The 24,557-nt window shown below is 40.0% G+C and overlaps 1 protein-coding gene across 1 annotated transcript in view; it reads left to right on the forward strand.

Moving 5' to 3' along the window:
* LOC120932332 (solute carrier family 22 member 4-like) overlaps nucleotides 1-23,938 on the forward strand; it is a 121,196-nt gene extending 97,258 nt beyond the window's left edge. Inside the window, exons 7-10 of the mRNA XM_040344646.1 lie at nucleotides 1,548-1,762; nucleotides 1,884-2,066; nucleotides 13,359-13,494; nucleotides 23,776-23,938. Of these exons, the coding sequence (XP_040200580.1) occupies nucleotides 1,548-1,762; nucleotides 1,884-2,066; nucleotides 13,359-13,494; nucleotides 23,776-23,866 (625 nt within the window). The 3' untranslated portion in view covers nucleotides 23,867-23,938. The remainder of the gene's footprint in view (nucleotides 1-1,547; nucleotides 1,763-1,883; nucleotides 2,067-13,358; nucleotides 13,495-23,775) is intronic.
* Nucleotides 23,939-24,557: the final 619 nt, after the last annotated feature.

Below are 24,557 nucleotides of genomic sequence, written 5' to 3' on the forward strand. Positions count from 1 at the left end.
ATTATTGAATAATTTTTATTATAATTATAATATTATTTGTTATAATTATTTATTATATTATAATTTATAATTTTGTTTTTAAAAAAATGTCATACCCGGGATGCCTATTAGTCTCTTGTTTGGTCAGATTTAAGTGAGTTATTCCTAAAAATTACAGGCCTACAGTACAAATCACCAAATTTCCTTGCAAATAATGGTACCGCTTTCAGCACCTTTTTTCTGAAAGAATCATACCGCCAGGGAGGTTAAATTCCCTGGCGGTAATCCCGAGTGTGGATCAGGGTTACATTTCAGTACCATTAGCGGTAACCCCCGAGCCACACTCGGGATTGCATTGCAGAATCCTGGTCTATGTTACTTACCTTGTCACCAGGATCCTGCAATGTCCTCCTGCTGTGTCCTCCGCCCGATGCTCTGTGTATCGCTCTCTGTTCCTGCAAGCATTGTGACGCATGGGGGGCAAAGCACGGCGGGAAATTCAAAAAATACAAAAAACATAACACATGCAGTACACTGTAATCTTACAGATTACATTACTGTATCAAATCATTTCACTCCCTTTTGTCCCTAGTGATTTGTCCAGTGCCCTGCATGCAGTTTTATATTATATATACTGTTCTTTCTTCCTGGAAACTTGAGCTTGTCCATGGCAACCAAAAAGTGTCCTTTATGTCAAAAGTGGTTTTAGACCAGCGAGAAAACAGCGATAGTAAATAAGAACAATCGCAGAATTGAGTGATCGTGATTCGTGGGGAAATTAATTTTATTATTATTATATTACCGTATATACTCGAGTATAAGCCAAGTTTTTTAGTACATTTTTAGGCACCCCTTCCATAGACTCCCATGTTAAACGTCAGTCTAGGCATGGGCACAGTGAGGCATGGGCACAGTGAGGCATGGACACAGTAAGGCATGGACAAAGTGAGGAACAGTGAGGCATGCAGATGGACACCCTAGGCTTATACTGTACTTCAGTCAATACGTTTTCCCAGTTTTTTGTGGTAAAATTAGGTGCCTCGGCTTATATTCGGGTCGGCTTATTTCTATGCAAAACAATGTACCGCTTTGAAATTCAAATATCTGATCTAATCATAGCGCTACAAACACCCTGGCAGATTTTACATGAGATCATTGCTAGCGGCTGTCCCTCCCGTGGAGCCATTGTGTTCTCCCGGTGGGGGAGAACACAATGGTTCCACGGGAGGGATATCCCCATCAACACTGACCCATGTTTGCAGGAAATGAAAACGTTCCTTCTATGGTCGGCTTTAGATGGAGCGGGGCATGGACTAACATAGACTCTAAAACGTTGATCAATGTGCTGATAAACCAATTTGGATAAACCAGTTCATTAAACTTTAAAGGCTTGAATTGGATGTAAGTAGCTTGGCTTATCTCTAAACCTTCATTTGCAAAGAATTATGATGAGTATGTAGGCTTTACTGTGATATGTGTAGAAGTTGGATATTGTACTTCAAAGCTTTAATATGTTCCAAAATTCCTGCTTGTCAAAATCTAAAAAAAAAAACATTTTATTCTTATAGGATGACTGTATCTATTGGGTATTTTGGTGTTTCACTAAACACTCCAAATTTAAATGGGGACCCATTTCTTAACTGCTTCCTTTTGGCTGCAATTGAAGTTCCATCATACATAATAGCATGGCAGTTGCTCCGACTTTTACCCAGACGATATTCCATGTGTGGGACGATGCTCCTTGGTGGAGTTGTGTTGCTTCTTGTTCAACTGGTACCTATCGGTAAGAGTCTTGTTTCCTTTAAAAGCTATGGCTTCATTCATTCAAACACATAAATTAGAGAATATAACACATTAAAACATTTCTTTTACAGTGTTTTTTTTTTTTTGCTTTATTTTTCCAGATCTGCACATCTTATCCACTATTATGGTGATGATAGGAAAATTTGGAGTTACAGCAGCATTTTCTATGGCTTATGTCTACACAGCTGAACTTTATCCCACTGTAATCAGGAATATGGGTGTGGGGATTGGTTCCATGTCTTCTAGAGTAGGAAGTGTAATTTCTCCCTACTTTGTTTACCTTGGTAAGTTCTTTCATTTGACAATAGCTTTATCTTCCAGTTGTATACATGACTAGAGTAGGTAAGAGCTCACCTGCAACCACCCCTACATATATCAACCCCATTTGACCCACCCCCCTCTACTTAATAAAGAAAACACCAGAAACGTACATGGAGTTAAAATGTCCGAACACGGCCTTTAATAAACATACATTTTTCATATAAACATAACATAACCATACCTAACTTATCAGCTCAAGATTTGAGGTCCCTGACGGTGCCACCTTGCCCAATTTTATATATTGTGTCTGAGGCACCATATAGCTGATCTGCGACCCCAGCCACAAACACCAGCTCGGAGCCTAAACTAGCTGACCCACCGGTCTTAAACTAACTGCATTTTACCGTACACACTCGGACTCCATATCTCAGATGGATCCCCACCGTTTTCCCAATAACCATAAAGAGACCTACGTCAAGGACCCCAACCGCCAAACATTCAGAAACGTCACCATAGTAAACCCCATACTAAAGGGTGGTTGGGGGGGGATGCTTTACCATCGAATCCTTCTAGCAAGTGTGCCTGGACCTTCCCTTCTGGACCCTAAAACTCCTGGACCCTCCCCGTCACGCGCGTCACGAGTTGCCGAAAGAAGCCTGACTGCGAGTCCGCTCTATTCGGCAGCTGCGCACCGACGTTCGGCTTCTTTCGGCAACTCGTGGAGCGCAGAATGCGACGGTCGGAAGCCTGCCAATCAATTAAGAACGCTCAGTCCCGCAGAAGACTTAGGCCCCGTACACACGAGGGGACATGTCCGATGAAAACGGTCCGCGGACCGTTTTCATCGGACATGTCTCCTGGGAGCTTTTGTGTGTACACACCATCAGACCAAAATCCCCGCGGACAGAGAACGCGGTGACGTAGAAGACACCGACGTTCTCAAACACGGAAGTGCAATGCTTCCACGCATGTGTCGAATCAATTTGAAAATATACAAGAACAAGTCTCCTGCGCTCTGATATTTTGTAGGGAGTGCTATGGGGTGGTGCGGTTCAATTAAAAGTTATCATCTAGAGTCTTGCAGCCCTCCTCAGAATCGTGGGTATTCATGAAACTATAAAAGAGAAGAAAGAGAGCGGAGGGCGCACCGACCTCGTGTGATACTGATAAAAAATATTTATTCCAATAATAAAATCAATGGTTATACTCACAAAATTGGAGTTAAAAACAGGCTTTAAAAGTGAGTACAGCAAATGTCCAGCACCGTCAGTGGAACACGAATAATCGTTTGAACCAATCGGTAGATGAATCAATTTGACGCATGCGCGGGATTTCCGCGGACCAGTTTCAGCGGACATGTTCAACCGTGTGTAAGCGGCCTTAGAGGAAAAATTAGGCTGACTCTATATGGGTGATTTTCACTGTCATGCATATAATGTGGCACAACCAACTCAAAGCATGGGACTATTAAAAGGATGTTCAGAATGTTAGCAAATCTTTAGTATTGAACTTTTATGCCTTTCCCATATTTTTTTGCACTTATTGAAAAGACATTACAAAACACTTGAAGTAGTATAACAGTCTAAAATGGAACAGATATGTGAAGTTTTTTGTTAGGGTTTGCATACACTTTTAACCGCTTCCCATCCTGCCCCTATGTACATTATGCTGTGCTGATGCGGGTGGAGGCTCTTGAATGTCGTCCCACATTAGAGGCTTGTGCACGGCTCAGAGAGCGCACAGCCATGAGCCAGATGATTGGTATGTCCCCTGGACACAGCGGATCACATTATCGCTGTGTCCAGGTATTCACATGGTCTTGTATAATGTGATTGCTGTGTCCAGTCACAGCAATAACATAGTAAACATTGGGAACTGAAAGTAAACATTGGTTCTCTCTGCTCTTACATCATCTGTGATAGCAGAGAACTGATACTGCAGCCTGTGAGTGTACAGCAGTCTGTCACACTGCATGTACACTCACAGACTGCAGTGCCAACCTGTCCACAGTGTCACCGATCACTGCCCCAGTACATTGCTAATAAAGAGTGCAGCCAGCCCCCTGTCCCAGTCGCCAGTGCTGCCACTAACACCACCATCCCTGATACCAGTGTCCTAATGACCGCCAATTTTCATGTCAGAGTCCAGATCACTGCCATATCCCAAACCAGTGCGCTCATTACTGCCCTATGCCAGGCCAGCACCCTGATCACCGCCATACCAGTGTCCTGATCACCGCCATACACAATGCCAGAGTTTTGATCACCGCCATACTCCATACCAGCATCCTGATAACTGTTATACCCCATACCAGCATCCTGATCACCGCCATACCCCATACTAGCATTTCTGATTGGCCTGGAGGAGAAGCAGGAAGACAATAGCAAATATGAATTCGCTATTTTCACACAACTGGGTGCGAGCCTACCCTTTTTTGAAGCCAATTTAGAGCCATCATGTGCTTCAAAAAACGCCATTGAAATCCAATCTTGCATGTAGATTAGGGGCCGGATGCATGGATTAAAGGGGCGGCGACCCTGCACCCCTAATGGAGCAGCTGTCACTGCTCCAGGGCATCCTAAAATGTGATAGATCGTCAGGAAATTAGATACATTTTTGCCCCTAGAACACCTAAAGGGGGTTCTTGGATGTCGGGCCCTTCTGTGTGGCTAGGCTGTAAAAAAGTCTCACACATGTAGTATACCCATACTTGGAAGGAGTAGCAGAATGTGTTTTGGGGTGTATTTCTAAGTATGTCTATGATGTTTGTTAGAAACATCTTATTAATTGACATCTTTGTTTTTTTGTTTTTTTAAAACATTTCTTCCATACAATTTTCAAAAACTTGTGGCAATTTTTTTTTTCAAACCACTCATTATGCCTTTCAGAAAATACCTTGAAGTTGGGTCATTTTGTGGGGGTTTCCACTGTCCTGGTGCTCCAGGGCCTGCAAAAATGTGATTTTGTAGTGAGGAAATTAGATGCGTAATTTATGCCCCAGGAATGCTTGAAGGTGCTCCTTGGATTTTAGACCCCATGTGATATCCTCATACTCAGGAGGAATAGTAGAATGTGTTTTGGGGTGTAATTGTTTGTATGCCCATGCTGTGTATGAGAACTAACTTGTTAAAATGACAACTTTGTGAAAAAAATATGTTATTTAAATTCTTAATTTTCTAAACTGTTACAAAAGAAATTGCAACTTCAAAAAACTTGATATGCCTCTTATTAAAAACATTGGACATTCCAAAAGGGAGGTCATTTGGGAGGTATTTTAGGGCCTCACGAAATGATATATTTAGTCAGTACATCAGGACTAGGATTTTCAAATATATATACCATAGTTTGTAGGTTTTATAACTATCACATAGACTAAATAATATACACTGTTTTTGGTTATTTTTACCAAAATAAATGTATTAGAAAAAAATAGTAGGCAATTCCATGCCAATACCATGTAGTTTAGTATACAATAAAAGTTTATTGGATAAATTAAAAGTGAAAGGTATGTGGACAGACGTCCACTATGAAGATAGACCTTCCAGGAATAAACACAAATACTGTACATCATGCAAACAACAAGGTTAAGAAAAATCCAGATGGTAACCTGGTGTAAAGGAGGGATATACTGTATGCAATAGCTACTGATAAGGATCCACCAATTCAGAAGAAAAGCCACAGGAAAGAAATCTACTGCTATTATCTTGTTATTTAAATGTTCCTTATTACCCCCCAGAAGACGGGACTTTGATAGGGTTCTATTACGCAAGGAAAAATACTGGATTTACAACCTCAATTCCTTAACACCAAATGGTTTGAATACCGAGTTGACTCTTAAATTGATTCTTGAGGATTAATCCACTACCACTGGTTGGGATTTCCCCATCTGTATTACATTGTCTGTGAATATGCTAATAATGGCAATATCCCAAGGGTTGACTAGATGTCTCCAACTGTCAAGCTTGAAGACACCTATGATTATTATTTATGAATGCCACCCTGTGAGAAATTACAGTCACTTGTCCTCAATAAGGAAAATATCTCTACTATTTACCCACTGGATGGATGTATCATCATTACATCATCACAATGAATTGGATTTGGATATACACTGTATTTCTAACATTACTGAGGGTAATTATGAATCCTCTGACCTTGAGGTTAGATAAGACCGTTCATTTTCTTTCAAAACTGCTGTTATGACGAATTAACCACTTCAGCCCCAGAGGATTTGGCTGCCCAACCTCCGGGTCATTTTTTGCGATTCGGCAAAAATGCACTGATTACTGTGTAAATGACACTGGCAGGGAAGGGGTTAACTACTAGGGGACGAGGAAGGGGCTAAGTGTGTCCTAGGGAGTGATTCTAACTGTGGGGGGGCTGGGTTACGGGTGACATGACACTGATAAATGTTCCCAATGACAGGGAGCAGAAGATCAGTGTCCTGTTACTAGGCAGAACCGGGAAATGGCTTGTTTACATCCCCCGTTCTGCTGCTCCATGACATGATTGCAAGCACCCGGTGGACATTGAGTCCGCGGGACACGCGGACACACTCATAGAGCTTGCATTGGGCAGGCAATGCCATGTCTTAAAATTACCGTACAGGTACGTCCATATGTGCAGCAGTGCCATTCTGCCGGTCGGCAAGGGGTTAAAACTGGAGGGAGCCTATGAACACTCATGAATAGAGGGTATATAAGGAACATTTGAATAACCCCTCCTTCTTCTGAAGAAGTCTGCTGATTGGCGGATTAAAACATTCCAACCTGTGATGTCATCGCACACGGATATGGAACCTGTGTACTCTCATGCTGATGATTGCAATGGAAAATAGCTGGCCTGCTCTTCCTGGACTGTGAGATTACTACGGCACTTGTGAAGGAGTGATCAGTGAGAGATCAGCAGCACTAGCTGGACATCTTACAGTTATCTACAACTGGGACGGCTCTCGGATGAACAATGCCAAACTGAGCTTATACAGGAAGGTGAAGTACTAAGTAGAAACACTATAATAGCGGTAGATTTATTTCCCACGTCTTTTCTTCTGTGTAAACAACTTCTCTCCTAATACCTTTACCTTGAAATTCCTGAGTTGCATACTGCCAGTTTGCGATCCCTAATGCTTCACTGCTGATGCAAGATCTCTACCAATTCATTAACGTTTTGAATATTGGAATATAACGTCTGTAATGATGATAAATCCAGTGGGTAAATAGTAGAGATCTTTTCCTTATTGAGGAGAAGTGACTCATTTCTCACAGGGTGGCATTCATAAATAATAATCATAGGTGTCTTCAAGCTTGACAGTTGGAGACATCTAGTTAACCCTTGGGATATTGCCATTATTAAAGCGGAGGTTCACCCTCAAAATGAACTTTCCAGCATCCTTAAAGCGGAAGTAAACCCATCAATTTAACAGTTTGAAAAAGCAGTTACATTCCTGGCATGCCGGGAATGCTAACTGGCACATTGGTTGTACTCTCAACCAAACTGTCAAACCATCCAATGGCTGGTGTCATAACTGACCACATGTGCAGCATCATGGCAGTTGAAGATTAAACAGAGGCCAAGACGCGCCTTGGCAGCCGTCAATCAACTCCTCTTCACTTAGAAACGCCCATTCCCCGCAGGATTCCCCGCTCGGAGCCGGAAAACAAGGGCTTGTATAACGATAAGTACAAGTAAAAAAAAAAAAAAAAACAGCATACTGCAGATGTTAGCAGTATGCTACAGCTAATGTCAAAAAGTGGATTTGTGGGTGAACCTCTGCTTTAACATATTCACAGACAATGTAATACAGATCAGGAAATCCCAACCAGTGGTAGTGGATTAATCCTCAAGAATCAATTTAAGAGTCAACTCGATATTCAAACCATTTGGTGTTAAGGAATTGAGGTTGTAAATCCAGTATTTTTCCTTGCGTAATAGAACCCTATCAACGTCCCGTCTTCTGGGGGGTAATAAGGAACATTTAAATAACAAGATAATAGCGGTAGATTTCTTTCCTGCAGCTTTTCTTCTGTGCAAATAACTTCTCTCCTGCTTCCTAATACCGTTACCTTGAAATGCCTGAGTTGCATACTGACAGTTTGCTATCCATAACGCTTCACTGCTTATGCATGAGCTTTACCAATTCATTAACAAGGTTTGAAAGTTGGAATATAACATCTGAAGTGGAATGCTGAACTGCAGATATAAGGCTAATAAGACTGAATAGCTATGTAGCTTTGTGGTTGCACATTATATGTATTACACCAAATTAATGCTAGACTATTGCCTTTGATTTCCCTGGCTGCTTCTTGCTGCACTGCTTGCTGCTTGCTTATGTCTCAGGAACTGCTGCTTCTTCATGAACCATCCATTTTATTTCCTTATAGAATCAGCTATTACGGTGCATTCTTTATTTTCTGCATACCAGCGACCAATGAATTAGATGGTAAATTGTTTTAATTAATGTGGTTTATTGTTAATCCTTAGCGCTCTGGTCCATTTTAAAGGGGAATTCCCTCACCTTAGATATCTAGATTGCCTACCTTGAGGCGACCATTTACAATACCAATATCCACTGATGCTGTGCTATAACCTTATTTGAATTTAGAATTTTAAACTTTTCCACACACATTTTTTTCATTGTATGTTGTTGGCAGCAACACTGGATATTTGTTTAATCATTTCTTATTCATGAATTGGTGGATCCTTATCAGTCGCTATTACATATTTCCCTCCTTTACACTAGGTTACCATCTGGATTGTTCTTAACATTGTTGTTTGCATGATTGTACTGTATGTGTGTTTATTCTTGGAAGGTCTATCTTCGTAGAGGACATCTGTCTACATGCCTTTCACTTTTAACTTAACTAATAAACTTTTATTGTATACTAAACTGCGTGGTAAAGGAACTGCCTACTATTTTTGACAATCTGTGCAATACAGCTGTCGGTTTTTTATGTTTTTCTTATTCTCATTACGCATTTACCACACCTTATTAGGTGAGTCAGTGAGTATTTAACCCCTCAAACATTTGGTGGTATTCACCGTTCCCATTTTCACTAAGTTCTGTACACCAATTGTGTATGAAAGGCCTCCAGATTGTCAAATTGCATTGAATTTTACAGAAAATTACAGAGCTGCAGATTAAAAAGAAAAGGTAATTTTTAATAATATTAACCACTTGACAACCGCCCTATAGACAAAGTACGTCTACAGGGCGGTTGCTTAACTCCGGGAGGGCGTTAATTAACGTCTTCCCAGAATCACCAATCCCCAATGACGGAGCGATCACTTGTAAACAAACCGGCGTCATGTGATGACGCTGGTTCCTTCCTCCCCTCTCTGTACCGAAAGGTACAGTGTGAGAGGAGAGTGGAGGCAGCAGCAGTGCTGTGGGCTGGTTCTGTGACAAATGTAGTCACAGATCCAGCCATCCATCCATCCCTGCTCAGCCATCCCTGTCCAATACCCTGCAATACTGTGCAATCCCTGCAATACTGTGCAATACTCTGCAATACCCCGCAATACTCTCCAATACCCCACAATACTCTGCAATACCCCGCAATATCCCGCAATACCCTGCAATACCCCGCAATACTCTGCAATACTCTGCAATACCCCGCAATACTCTGCAATACCCCGCAATACTCTGCAATACCCCGCAATACTCTGCAATACCCCGCAATACCACGCAATACTCTGCAATACCCTGCAATACGCCACCCCCTCCTGCTTCTACCGACTCAACACTACGATCAAAGCCAGGATTGTTTTTTTTTTTAGGCTTCCCAGCCTAGAGGTGAGATGTGGAGTCTTATTGACCCCATATCTCACTGTAAAGAGGATCTGTCATGCCATATTACTATTACAAGGGATGTTTACATTCCTTGTAATAGGAATAAAAGTGATCAACATTTTTTATTTTTTGCAGAAAAACTTGTCAAACTAAAATAAAGTAAAGTAAAGTGAACAATAAAATATATATATTTTTTAAATCACCCCTGTCCCCGTGTGCTCGCATGCAGAAGCGAACGCACACGCAAGTCCCGCCCACATATGAAAACCGTGTTCAAGCCACACATGTGAGGTATCGCTGCAAACGTTAGAGCGAAAGCAATAATTTTGGCCCTAGAACTCCTCTGTAACTAAAAACATATAACCAGTAAAAATATTTAAAGCGTTGCCTATGGGGATTTTTAAGTAGCGAAGTTTGGCACCATTCCACGAGCGTGTGCAATTTTGAAGGATGACATGTTGGGTATCTATTTATTCGGCGTAACTTCATCTTTCACATTATGTAAAAACATTGGGCTAACTTCACTGATTTTTTTTTTTTTTTACGCACAAAACTGTTTTTTTTTTTTAAAAAACGTTAGAAAAATTGCTGCGCAAATACAGTGCGAGATAAAAAGTTGCAACAACCGCCATTGTATTCTCTAATGTCTTTGCTAAAAAAAAACATATATAATGTTTTGGGGTTCTATGTAATTTTCTAGCAAATAAATGATGATTTTTAAATGTAGGAGAGAAATGTCAGAATTGGCTTGGGTGCTCCAAAACGTCGGAAGGTGCTCCCTGCATGTTGGGCCTCTGTATGTGGCCACGCTGTGTAAAAGACTCACACATGTGGTATCACCATACTCAGGAGGAATAGCAGAATGTAATTTGTGGTATGCATATGCTGTGTGTGAGAAATAACCTGCTAATATGAAAATGTTGTGGAAAAAAATAAATAAAAAAAAAATCTTGATTTTGCAAAGAACTGTGGGAAAAAATGACAACTTAAAAAAAAAAAAACAATGCCTCTTTCTAAATACAGTGGGGATCGAAAGTTTGGGCACCCCAGGTAAAAATTTGTATTAATGTGCATAACGAAGCTAAGGAAAGATGGAAAAATCGCCAAAAGGCATCAAATTACAGATTAGACATTCTTATAATATGTCAAAAAAAGTTAGATTTTATTTCCATCATTTACACTTTCAAAATTACAGAAAACAAAAAAATGGTGTCTGCAAAAGTTTGAGCACCCTGCAGAATTTATAGCATGCACTGCCCCCTTTGCAAAGCTGAGACCTGCCAGTGTTATGGATTGTTCTTAATCATCGTCTGGGAAGACCAGGTGATGTCAATCTCAAAGGTTTTAAATGCCCAGACTCATCTGACCTTGCCCCAACAATCAGCACCATGGGTTCTTCTAAGCAGTTGTCTAGAAAACTGAAACTAAAAATAGTTGACGCTCACAAAGCTGGAGAAGGCTATAAGAAGATATCAAAGCGTTTTCAGATGTCAATATCCTCTTTTTTCGGAATGTAATTAAGAAATGGCAGTCATCAGGAACAGTGGAAGTTAAAGCAAGATCTGGAAGACCAAGAAAAATGACAGAACAGCTCGCAGGATTGTGAGAAAAGCAATTCAAAACCCACGTTTGACTGCACGATCCCTCCAAAAAGATCTGGCAGACACTGGAGTTGTGGTACACTATTCCACTATAAAGAGATACTTGTACAAATATGGTCTTCATGGAAGAGTCATCAGAAGAAAATCTCTTTTACGTCCTCACCACAAAAATCAGCATTTGAACTTTGCAAATGAACATATAGACAAGCCTGATGCATTTTGGAAACGAGTTCTGTGGACCGATGAGGTTAAAATAGAACTTTTTGACAGGAATGAGCAAAGGTACACTTGGAGAAGAAAGGGCACAGAATTTAATGAAAAGAACCTCTGTCCAAATGTTAAGCATGGGGGTGGATCAATCATGCTTTGGGGTTGTATTGCAGCCAGTAGCACAGGGAACATTTCACGAGTAGAAGGAAAAATTGATTCAATAAAATTTCAGCAAATTTTGGATGGTAACTTGATGCCATCTGTGAAAAAGCTGAAGTTAAAGAGAGGATAGCTTCTACAAATGGATAATGATCCTAACCACACCTCAAAATCCACGGGGGATTACATCAAGAGGCGTAAACTGAAGGTTTTGCCATGGCCTTCACAATCTCCTGACCTCAACATAATTGAAAATCTATGGATAGACCTTAAAAGAGCAGTGCGTGACAGACAGACCAGAAATCTCAAAGAACTGGAAGACTTTTGTAAGGAAGAATGGGCAAAGATCCCTCAAACACACATTGAAAGACTGTTGGCTGTCTACAAAAAGTGTTTACAAGCTGTGATACTTGCCAAAGGGGGCAGTAAAAGATATTAACTCTGCAGGGTGCCCAAACTTTTGCTGACACCATTTTTTTGTTTTCTGTCATTTTGAAAGTATAAATGATGGAAATGAAATCTAACTTGTTTTGACATATTATAAGAATGTCTAATCTGTAATTTGATGCCTTTTGGAGATTTTTCCATCGTTCCTTGGCTTCGTTATGCACATTAATACAATTTTTTACCTGGGGTGCCCAAACTTTCAATCCCCACTGTACCTTGGAATGTCTTCTTTCCAAAAAGGGGTAATTTGGGGGGTATTTGTACTTTTCTGGCATGTTAGGGTCTCAAGAAATGAGATAGGCCGTCAGTACTTCAGGTGTGATCAATTTTCAGATATTGGCACCATAGATTGTGGACTCTATAACTTTCACAAAGACCAAATAATATGCACCAATTTGTACTTATTTTTACCAAAGATATGTAGCAGTATACATTTTGGCCAAAATTTATGAAGAAAAGATACTAATTTGCTAGATTTTATAACGGAAACAAAGATTTTTTTTTTTTTTTTAACAGAATTTTCAGTCTTTTTTCTCTTATAGCGCAAAAAATAAAAAACCCAACAGTGATTAAAGAAAGCTCTATTTGTGTGAAAAAAAAGGAGAAAATTTCATTTGGGTACAATGTTGTATGACTAATTGTCATTTAAATTGTGAGAGCACCGAAAGCTGAAAATTGGTCTGGTTATTAAGGGGGTTTAAGTGCCCAGTGGTTAAATTACAATATGGCTTGTGCCCTAATTATTATTAGAGAGATATTTTTTTCACAACAGTGGAGTTACCCTTTAAGGTACTGACAGGAAGAGGAAAACATGTCCCGTACAAAGCCTTTTATTTATAATTTGTCAAATATAGTTAGCCATTTACAATATGTATGTTTGGTAAACATGACCCTGATGCCATTTGGCACATCCATTCACGTCAGCCTAACCATTAAGCCCGCTATTATAACATACTGTAGCAAACCCAGGTGTAACACTTACAATTATGACTTTTATAACTAGCATGCAGCTGAGCGTTATAGGCGTAGTGTGATTCAGTAATATTTTTGAAACAGAATTAATCAAAAATACAATTGAATGTTACTGCTCATTTTTTGTGTTTCACCAGGTGCTTATAATAGGCTGTTGCCTTACATCCTGATGGGGACACTGACTGTAGCCATGGGACTGTTGGTACTGTTCTTCCCAGAAACATTTGGTAAACCGCTACCAGAAAGTATGGACCAGATTCAGACAGTAAAAGGGTAAGAAAACATCCAAAGCATCAACAGTTGCGTTGTCTGTTTATTAAACATTGGGGTTAATTTATTAAAACTGGAGAGTGCAAAATCAGGTGCAGCTCTGCAAAGAAACCAATCAGCTTTCAGTTTTTTTTTGTCAAAGCTTAATTGAACGAGCTGAAGTTGGAATCTGGTTGGCAAAGTTGCACCAAATGTTGCACTCTCTAGTTATAGTAAATTAGCCCCATTGACTCCAGTTTGTGTTTGTTTTGTTTTTCAATTTATTTTTATTAATCTTTTTTTCTTTAATACAAAAAGCTTTTACAATTATACAAGATTCAGTTACAATATACATTGTTCCCACTAATTATTCAATGTACCGAATCTTGATAAGTATCTACTAATTACTTTCTCATTAAAACAATATATCCTTCATCATTTATCTACTTATACTCCTATTGTCTTCCATATCCTTTCGTCCTCACATCCATTCATCCAAAAAAAAAAAACCTACACATCTCCCACTTGTTTCTCTCCCATTTTCCGCTTCCTTTACATTTCCCCTTCATATTTCTCCTTTTTTCCCATTTATATATATATTCCTTCATTCCTTCCGAGAGCCGAAATTCGTCCCATTTTTGCCATATTTCTGGTATTTGACTAATTATATATCCTCCTTCTCTTATCTTTCTTTGCATATATTGTATTTCGTTCATTTCACATTTCCAATCTGCTATATTTGGGCTTTTATTTACGCTCCAATTATGAGCCATTATTGTTCTAGCTGCCGTTGTCATATGATGGAAAATATCATTCTTAATGCACTTTATTGAGTCTGGAATCAAAGATAGCAATGAAATATCTATATTTAGTTTCCTCTCTACGACATTTTCCAATATATCTTGTGAACTTTTTCCCAGAAATTTCTCACCAAATTACAAAATGTGATCCATAGTCCCCCTTTCAACCTTACATCTCCAACAAATATCTGTTTGCCCCTGTTTATTTTGTTTAACGCTACTGGGCTCCAATACCATCTCATTGCTATTTTATAATTTCTTTCATGGTACTTGTTTGCTATAGATGTTTTATGAATTATTGAAAATATTTTCTCCCATTCTATTTTGGATATTAATCTCCCTATTTCCTTTTCCCATTTTTTCATTCCCGTTTGTTCTCTTAGGCCTCGTACACACGATAGGTTAACCAGAGGACAACGGTCTGAAGGACCGTTGTCCTAGGTTAACCTATGAAGCTGACTGATGGTCCGGCGTGCCTACACACCATCAGTTAAAAAAACGATCGTGTTAGAACGCGGTGACGTAAAACACAACGACGTGCTGAAAAAAAAAAAAGTTCAATGCTTCCAAGCATGTGTCGACTTGATTCTGAGCATGCGTGGATTTTTAACCGATGGACGTGCCTACTAACGATCGTTTTTTTTCCCATCAGTTAGGAATCCATAGGTTAATTTTAAAGCAAGTTGGCTTTTTTTTAACCTAAGGTTAAATAACTTATGGGGCCTACACACGATCGGTTTGGACCGATGAAAAGGGTCCATCAGACCGTTGTCCTCTGGTTAACCTATCGTGTGTACGAGGCCTTAGGGGTCCTGAAGGGAGTAGTAAAACATATATCTTAGATAGTTTTTTAGTTGATTTTTGTTCATCTAAAATTTGTTCAAATTTAGTTTTTGGTCTATTTATTGAAGGTAATATTATATTTGTTGCAATATATGCTTTTAATTGCTGGTATTGTAGCCATTTATGTTCATGTTCGGGACCCAAATCTTGTATTTTTTTGTAATCTGATTGGCAAAGTTGCACCAAATGTTACACTCTCTAGTTATAGTAAATTAGCCCCATTGACTCCAGTTTGTGTTTGAAACCCCCACTACCCTTACAGCTCAAAATTATTTTTTTCTTGCTTTGGTTTTTGTCTGAATGTATTAATTTGATGATTGGACATTATGTATAGCAGATAAATAATGAGGACCTGTCATAAAAACTCAAACTTCCTCTCGAAGGCTGTCATATTACTGTAGTAATAAGGTATACACAGACCTGGATCTTTCACAAGGCAAACTAAGCAGGAGCTTATGGCCTGGTAGATGTCCAGTGGGGTCAGTTACAACCTTCCTGCTGCTTCTGTAAATTAGCAATTGGTTAAAACAGTGTTTCTTCCTAATCCTTCACAAGGGAATATGCATGTAAATGAGCTAAAAACAAAAAAACAACCCGTGGGGGGAAAAGTTAGGTGACATAGATACCCCTTACCCGGCTTTTGCTGTGCCAGAGGTGTGGTCATCATCTGGGTGACAAGAACCTAGGGAATGTACAGTGCAAAATTGTCTTCTTGTGAGATCTGGGCTATTCATCCATTAATGGGGATGACACCACCTAGCTACCATGAGTGGAGGTTGGGTGAAAGGAAAGTACAGCAGATATTAAAAGTCTATACACCCTTGTTAAAATGTCAGCTTTCTGTGATGTAAAAAAAAATGAGACAAAGATAAATAATTTCAGAACTTTTTCCACCTGTAATGTGACCTATAAACTGTACAGCTCAGTTGAACAACAAACTGAAATCATTTACGCTGAGGGAAGTAAAAAAATTAAAATAATAATATGGTTACATAAGTGTGCACACCCTTAAACTAATACTTTGTTGAAGCACCCTTTGACTTTATTACAGCACTCAGTCTTTTTAGGTATGAGTCTATCAGCATGGCACATCTTGACTTGACAATATTTGCTCACTCTTCTTAGCAAAAACACTCCAAATCTGTCAGATTGCGATGGCATCTCCTGTGCACAGCCCTCTTCAGATCACCCCACAGTTTTTTTATCAAATTTAGGTCTGGGCTCTGGCTGGGCCATTCCAAAACTTGAATCCTCTTCTGGTGAAGCCATTCCTTTTGTTAATTTGGATGTATACTTTGGGTCGTTGTCATGCTGAAAGATGAAGTTCCTGTTCATGTTCAGCTTTCTAGCAGAAGCCTGAAGGTTTTGTGCCAATATTGACTGGTAATTGGGACTGTTCCTAATTCCCTCTACCTTGACTAAGGCCCTGGTTCCAGCTGAAGAAAAACAGCCCCAAAACTTGATGCTTCCACCACCATGCTTCACTGTGGGTATGGTGTTCTTTTGGTGATGTGCAGTGTTGTTTTTGCACCAAACATATATTTTGGAATTATGGCCAAAAAGTTCAACCATGGTTTCATCAGACCATAACACATTTCCCCACATGCTTTTGGGAGACTTCAGATGTGTTTTTGCAAAATTTAGGCAGGCTTGAATGTTTTTCTTGGTAAGAAAAGGCTTCGATCTTGCCACTCTACCCCATAGCCCAGACATATGACGAATACGGGAGATTGTCACATGTACCACACAGCCAGTACTTGCCAGATATTCCTGTAGCTCCTTTAATGTTGTTGTAGGCCTCTTGGCAGTCTCCCTGACCAGTTTTCTTCTAGTCTTTTCATCAATTTTGGAGGGACATCCCGTTCTTGGTAATATCACTGTTGTGCCCTATTTTCTCCACTTGATGATGGCTGTCTTCACTGTGTTCCGTGGTATATCTAATGCCTTGGAAATGTGTACCCTTCTCCTACTGATACCTTTTTACAATGAGATCCCTCTGATGCTCTGGAAGCTCTCTGCGGACCATGGCTTTTGCTGTAGGATGCAACTAAGAAAATGTCAGGAAAAACCTACTAGAACTGAACTATATTTGGGGTTAATCAGAGGCACTCTAAATGATGGCAGATGTGTACCAACTCCTATTTAACATTAATTTGAATGTGATTGCTTAATTCTGAACACAGCTACATCCCCATCTATCCTTGTCTCCGTTTTTTTACATCACAGAAACCTGACACTTTAATAAGGGACTTTTTATATACACTGTAACTGTATATGGTCTAACTTTCTTTTTTTCACGGTTCACTGGAGTGTTTTAGCAAGGGAGGGGAAGCACAATGAATAAGCAGACCTTGTTGTTTAGGTTCAAGGTGCATTGTAGTTGATAAAAAAAATAATAATATGGTGAGCAATAGAACATTTTATTTATGACTTTACAAGGAGTGGTGAGCAGCCACTGCATCTACAGTATATTGACATACAATACCAACTCAGTAGCTTGTTTTTACATATTTTATCCCCCTGAATATATAAATATACACTATATATGCAAACTTTCTGTTTAGTGCAGTTTATAAGTCTTGATTGAGTGTATTTTCTTAAATTACATGTAGTAATTCCCTGCATAGCATACAGGTCTGGATGTGAATTTTCAGGTAAGGGTATGTATGTTAATTTTCCTGATTTAACCATCCCTAGCTCTGCTATTAAAGCTGCATTTGTGGGTATTCCCACTTCTATTGCATTTTCCATAATTTTTGGATACCCAATGAATTGTGAGGGTATTTAAAACAAGACATTTGTAGCATACAGTGGATTCATGTGAAAATTGCCTCATCCTATTTACTAATGTTCATTTCAAAACATAAACACACACTTCGGAAAGTGAACATTTACCTTGTTAAAGAGACACTGGGGTTGATTTACTAAAAATTGAGAGGGCAAAATCTGGTGCAGCTCTGCATAGAAACAATGCTTCTGTCGAAGCTGACTGCCCAATAGCAGATTTACTGCTACAGGGTGGCCACTCTGTGCAGAATCACGTATATGTGTGTGTGTGTGTGTAATATATATATATATATATATATATATATATATATATATATATATATATATATATATATATATATATATATATATATATATATATATATATATATATATATATATATATATATATATATATATATATATATATATATATATAAATATATATACATAGTGCTCATAAGTTTATATACCTTGGCAGAATTTATGATTTCTTGGCCATTTTGCAGATAATATGAATGGTAACTCAAAACATTTCTTACACTCATGGTTATTGTTATTGAAGCAATTTCCAGATGAAACTCCAAAAATTTGAATATCGTGCACAAGTTCATTTATTTCACTAATGCAACTTAAAAAGGTGAAACTAATATATGAGACAGATTTATTACATGCAAAGCAAGATGGTTCAAACAGTGATTTGTCATAATTGTGATGATTATGGCTTACAGCTCATGAAACCCCCCAAATCCACAATCTCAGAAAATTAGAATATAGTGAAAAGGTGCAATATTCTAGGCTCAACGTGTCCCACTCTAATCAGCTAATTAAGCCATAACACCTGCAAAGGGTTCCTGAGACTTTGAATGGTCTCTCCGTCTGGTTCACTAGGAATCACAATCATGGGAAAGACTGCTGACCCGACAGTTGTGCAGAAAACCATCATCAGGGAAAGCCTCAAAAGGTAATGGCAAAAGAAGTTGGATGTTTCCAAAGTGCTGTATCAAAGCACATTAATAGAAAGTTATGTGGAAGAAAATGGTGAACAAGCAGCAGAGATGACCGCAGCCTGGAGAGGATTGTCAGGAAAAGGCTATTCAAAAGTGTTGGGGACTTTCACAAGTAGTGGACTGAGGTTGGAGTCGGTGCATCAAGAGCCACTACACATAGACGGATCCTGGACAAATGTCATATTCCACTTGTCAAGCCACTCCTGAACAACAAACAACGTTAGAAGCGTCTTACCTGAGATAAAAGAAAACAGACATGGTCTGTTGCTCAGTGGTCCAAAGTCCTCTTTTCTGATGAGAACAAATTTTGCATCTCATTTGCAAACCAAGGACCCAGAGTATGAAGGAAGAATGGAGAGGCACACACTGCAAGATGCTTGAAGTCCAGTGTGAAGTTTCCACAGTCTGTGTTGATTTCAGGAGCCATGTCATCTGCTGGTGTTGGTCCACTATGCTTCATTAAGTCCGGGGTCACCGCAGCCGTCTACCAGGAGGTTTTGGAGCATTCATGCTTCCTTCCGCAGACGAGCTCTATGGGGATGTCGACTTCATTTTCCAGCAGGACTTGGCAATTATGACAAATCACGTCTTGAACTATCTTGCTTTGCATGTAATGAGTCTATTTCATATATTAGTTTCACCTTTTAAGTTGCATTAGTGAAATAAAATGAACTTTTGCACGATATTCAAATTTTTTGAGTTTCACCTGTATTATCAATCAACTGTGTTTAGTCTCTTTACATCATAATCACAACAGCAACTACCCAAATGACCCTGATCAAAAGTTTACCCTTAAGGTTTTACTGTACAAAGCTCACATTTTTGTAAATATTTTATTATACCTTTTCATGTTATAACACTAAAGAAATTACACTTTGCTACAATGTAAAGTAGTGAGTGTACAGCTTGTATAACAGTGTAAATTTGCTGTCCCCTCAAAATAACCCAACACACAGCTATTAATGTCTAAACCTCTGGCAACAAAAGTGAGTACACCCCTAAGTGAAAACGTCCAAGTTGGGTACAAAGTGTCAATATTTTTTGTGGCCACCATTATTTACAGCACTGCCTTAACCCTCTTGGGCATTGAGTTCACCAGAGCTTCACAGGTTGCCACTGGAGTCCTCTTTCACTCCTCCATGACGACATCACGGAGCTGGTGGATGTTAGAGACTTTGCACTCCTCCACCTTCCGTTTGAGGATGCCACACAGATGCTCAATAGGGTTTAGGTCTGGAGAGATGCTTGGCCACTCCATCACCTTTACCCTCAGCTTCTTTAGCAAGGCAGTGGTCATATAGGAGGTGTGTTTTGAATCGTTATCATGTTGGAATACTGCCCTGCGGCCCAGTCTCCAAAGGGAGGGGATCATGCTCTGCTTCAGTATGTCACAGTACATGTTGGCTTTCATTGTTTCTTCAATGAACTGTATCTCCCCAGTGCCGGCAGCACTCATGCAGCCCCAGACCATGACACTCCCACCACCATGCTTGACTGTAGGCACACACTAGCCTTTGTACTCCTCACCTGGTTGCCGCCACACACACTTGACACCATCTGAACCAAATAAGTTTATCTTGCTCTCATTAGACCACAGGACATGATCCCAGCAATCCATGTCGTTAGTATGTTTGTCTCCAGCAAACTGTTTGCGGGCTTTCTTGTGCATCATCTTTAGAAGAGGCTTCCTTCTGGGACGACAGCCATGCAGCCCAATTTGATGCAGTGTGCAGCCTATGGTCTGAGAACTGACAGGCTGACCTCCCTACCCCTTCAACATCTGCAGCAATTCTGGCAGCACTCATACGTCTATTTCCCAAAGACAACCTCTGGATATGACGCTAAACACGTGCACTCAACTTCTTTGGTCCAACATGGTGAGGCCTGTTCCTGAGGGAAACCTGTCCTGTTAAACCGCTGTATGGTCTTGGTCACTGTGCTGCAGCTCAGTTTCAGGGTCTTGGCAAACTTCTTATAGGCTGGGCCATCTTTATGTAGAGCAACAATTATTTTTTTCAGATCCTCAGAGTTCTTTGCCATGAGGTGCCATGTTGAACTTCCAGTGACCAGTATGAGAGAGTGAGAGCGATAACACCAAATGTAACACACCTGCTCCCCATTCACACCTGAGACTTTGTAACACTAACGAGTCACATGGCACCGGGGAGGGAAAACGGCAAATTGGGCCCAACTCTGACATTTTCACTTAGGGGAGTACTCACTTTTGTTGCCAGCGGTTTAGACATAAATTTACACTGTTATACAAGCTGTACACTCACTACTTTACATTGTAGCAAAGTGTAATTTCTTAAGTGTTGAAAAGATATAATAAAATATTTACAAAAATGGGAGGGGTGTACTTACTCTTGTAAAATACTATTGGGTAGATTCACAGAGAGCGGGCGCACATTACGCCGCCGTAGCGCAAACAATGTACGCTACGCCAACGCAGCGCAGAGAGGCAAGCATGGAATTCACCAAGCCAGTGCTCCCCACGCTGCGCTGGGTTTTTCGAAGGCGTACGCCGGCGTAGGTGGGCGTGAGCCAAGCAAATGAGGCGTGACCCCATGCAAATGATGGGCCGAGCGCCACACAGATACGTATCACGAACTGCGCATGCGCCGAGACGTGGACGCATCCCCCTGCGCAAGCTCACAACCACGTCAGAACAACTACCTAAACTATGCCAGATCACTGCGTATGGCGTGCGTAACCTACGCCCAGCCAGACACGTCCAACGTAAAATACGCTGGCTTGTGTTCCCTGGTGCAGATCTTTGCATGTCTACTGCTGGGTTACACCTCCTTTATGGGGAATAACTTTACGCCGGACGTACAACTTACTCGCACTGCGTCGGGCGCACGTATGTTTGTGAATCGCCGTATTTCACTTATTTGCATATTTGAATGGCTAATCAATGGGAGCGCCACCATGCGTCCAGCCTAAATGTGCGCCCACCCTACGCCGGCGTAGGCAAGTTACGTCGGCGGGATGAAGCCTGTTTTTAGGCGCATCTTAGTTTGTGGGTCCGGCGCACAGATACGACGGCGCACATTTGCACTTACGTTAGCGTATATTGTTATACGTCGGCGTAAGTGCTTTGAATCTGGGCCTATGTGTGTATGTATGTATATATATTCATATACACCTAAAAAAATATATATATATATAATATATATATATATACACACACACACACGTGATTCTGCACTTCCGGGTAGAGGGAATGCTGCTTTTGTTGTGATTTTGCCGAGGAGAGACACAGGAAGGTGCTCTTGGTAGTGCTGCCAACAATTATTATGGCTAATGGGGGATTGCGCCCCAGTCATATGTATATTGCAGAACATATTAAAGTGGATTAATAAAAAGTGTCTGAGAAAAGTTCTTTCAACTGGTGCCTTGCCCATAGAAACCAATCAGTTACCATGTTTAATTTTTTCCACCTTAACTTAGGAAATTAAAATATATCTCTAAAAGCTGACTGGCTGCGCTCCATTTAAGACAAAGGTTGTCTCAGGCAGTTTTTATAAATTTTCCCCATTGTGCCTGGAGGTGCCGAGAAATGGAAACATTGCAAGACTTGCGGACCTTGGTGCTTAGGGAAAGTTTTGGGTGTCTGACAGAGCATAGGAGCCTGCTGAATATGCAGTCAAACTCCCTGTAGATCATCCTAAAATAGTGGGTGGCTGTGGAGTTTTGTGTGTGACCTCATAGGTCAGGTAACATCACTGTTCCTCTGGGTCACCAAAACAACTAGTTACTTCAGTGTCAACTGCAGAGGAGAAGAAAAGGAGGAGTGAACAACTTCTTCTCCTATTCTAAATCAACTGCATTAACCCCCCTGACGGTAAACCCGAGCGTGACTCGGGGTTGGTTTTACATGTTAGGATCGGTAAACCCGAGTCACGCTCGGGCTGGACGGGCTTACCTTTCGCTGGATCCACAGGCTTGGTTTACTCACCTTGTCCCTGGATCCAGCGATGCCACCCGCTGTGTGAGCGAGCGGGACCTCCTCGCTCGATTCACAGTCCCCGTGTGACGCCGATCTCCGTTCCCTGCGACGTTATGACGCACAGGGACGGAGAACGGCGCCAAATTCAAAAAAGTAAACAAACACATTACATACAGTATACTGTAATCTTATAGATTACAGTACTGTATGTAAAAAATACACACCCCCCTTGTCCCTAGTGGTCTGCCCAGTGCCCTGCATGTACTTTTATATAATAAAAAAATGTCATTTCTGCCTAAAAACTGTAGATTGTCCAAAAGTGTCCCTTTATGTCAAAAATGGTTTTAGATCGGCTAGAAAACAGCGATAATAAATTATAATCACTTGCAGAAATGTGCGATAGCGATTTGCGGGGAAATTCGTCATAAAAAAAATAAAATAATGACAGCGACAATTCTGCAACTGCAAATTTCAGTGATTTTGAGTTGATTACATTATTGAATAATTTGTATTATAATTAAATTATTATTTGTTATAATTATTTATAATTATTTATTATATTATAATTTATAATTTTGTTTTAAAAAAAAAAATCATACCCGGGATGCCTACAAGACTCTTGCTTGGTCAGATTTAAGTAAGTTATTTCTAAAAATTACAGACCTACAGTATAAAACGCCAAATTTCCTTGCAAAATAAATGTACCGCTTTTGGTACGTAATTCCAGACAGAATCATACCGCCAGGGAGGTTAACAACAATTAGCTGAAGTATGAACTGAACTGAGCCTTTTAAAGTCTATGTGCAAATTTTTATTTGAAAGTCAGTAGTTGGGGGGGGGGGGGGGGGGAGAGATGACCAACTGTACAAGTTTTACTTTATACCATAACATTTATTGAAATATCCCTAATTAATTGTAGTTTGTTTTCTTCTAGGTTATGTTGCAAAAGAAATTCCCATATAGTTGCAGAAAAGGATACAGAGGACCTAAGAAATGGCATGATTTTAATGAGTTCAAAATTATAATGTACAATGCCTTGAAAAGGTATTCATACCCCTTGAAATTTTCCAAATGTTGTCATGTTACAACCAAAACCATAAATGTATTTTATTGGCATTTTATGTGACCAACACAAAGTGGCATACAAGTGTGAAGTGGAAGGAAAATTATAAATGTTTTTAATTCATTTGTTACAAATAAATATGTGAAAAGTGTGGCGTACATTTGTATTCAGCCCCCTTTACTCTGATATTCTGAACTAAAATCTAGGGGAATCAATTGTCTTTAGAAGTCACCTAATTAGTAAATAGAGTCTACCTGTGTGTAATTTAATCTCAGTATAAATACAGCTTTTCTGTGAGGCCCTCAGAGGTCTGTTAGAGAACATTAGTGAACAAAAAGCATCATGAAGGCCAAGGAACACACCAGACAGGTCAGGGATAAAGTTGTGGAGAAGTTTAAAGCAGGGTTAGGTTATAAAAAATATCCCAAGCTTTGAACACCTCATGGAGCACTGTTTTATCCATCATATGAAAATGAAAAGAGTATGCCACAACTGCAAACCTGCCAAGACATGACCATCCACCTAAACTGACAGGCCGGGCAAAATGCTATGTGTGGTGGAAAACTTACACTGCACATCACCCTGAACACAACATCCCCACTGTGAAACATGGTGGTGGCAGCATCATGTTGTGGGGATGCTTTTTTTAGCAG

Source organism: Rana temporaria, chromosome 3 (genome assembly GCF_905171775.1).
Source record: "Rana temporaria chromosome 3, aRanTem1.1, whole genome shotgun sequence".
In the NCBI taxonomy this organism is placed as follows: Eukaryota; Metazoa; Chordata; class Amphibia; order Anura; family Ranidae; genus Rana; species Rana temporaria.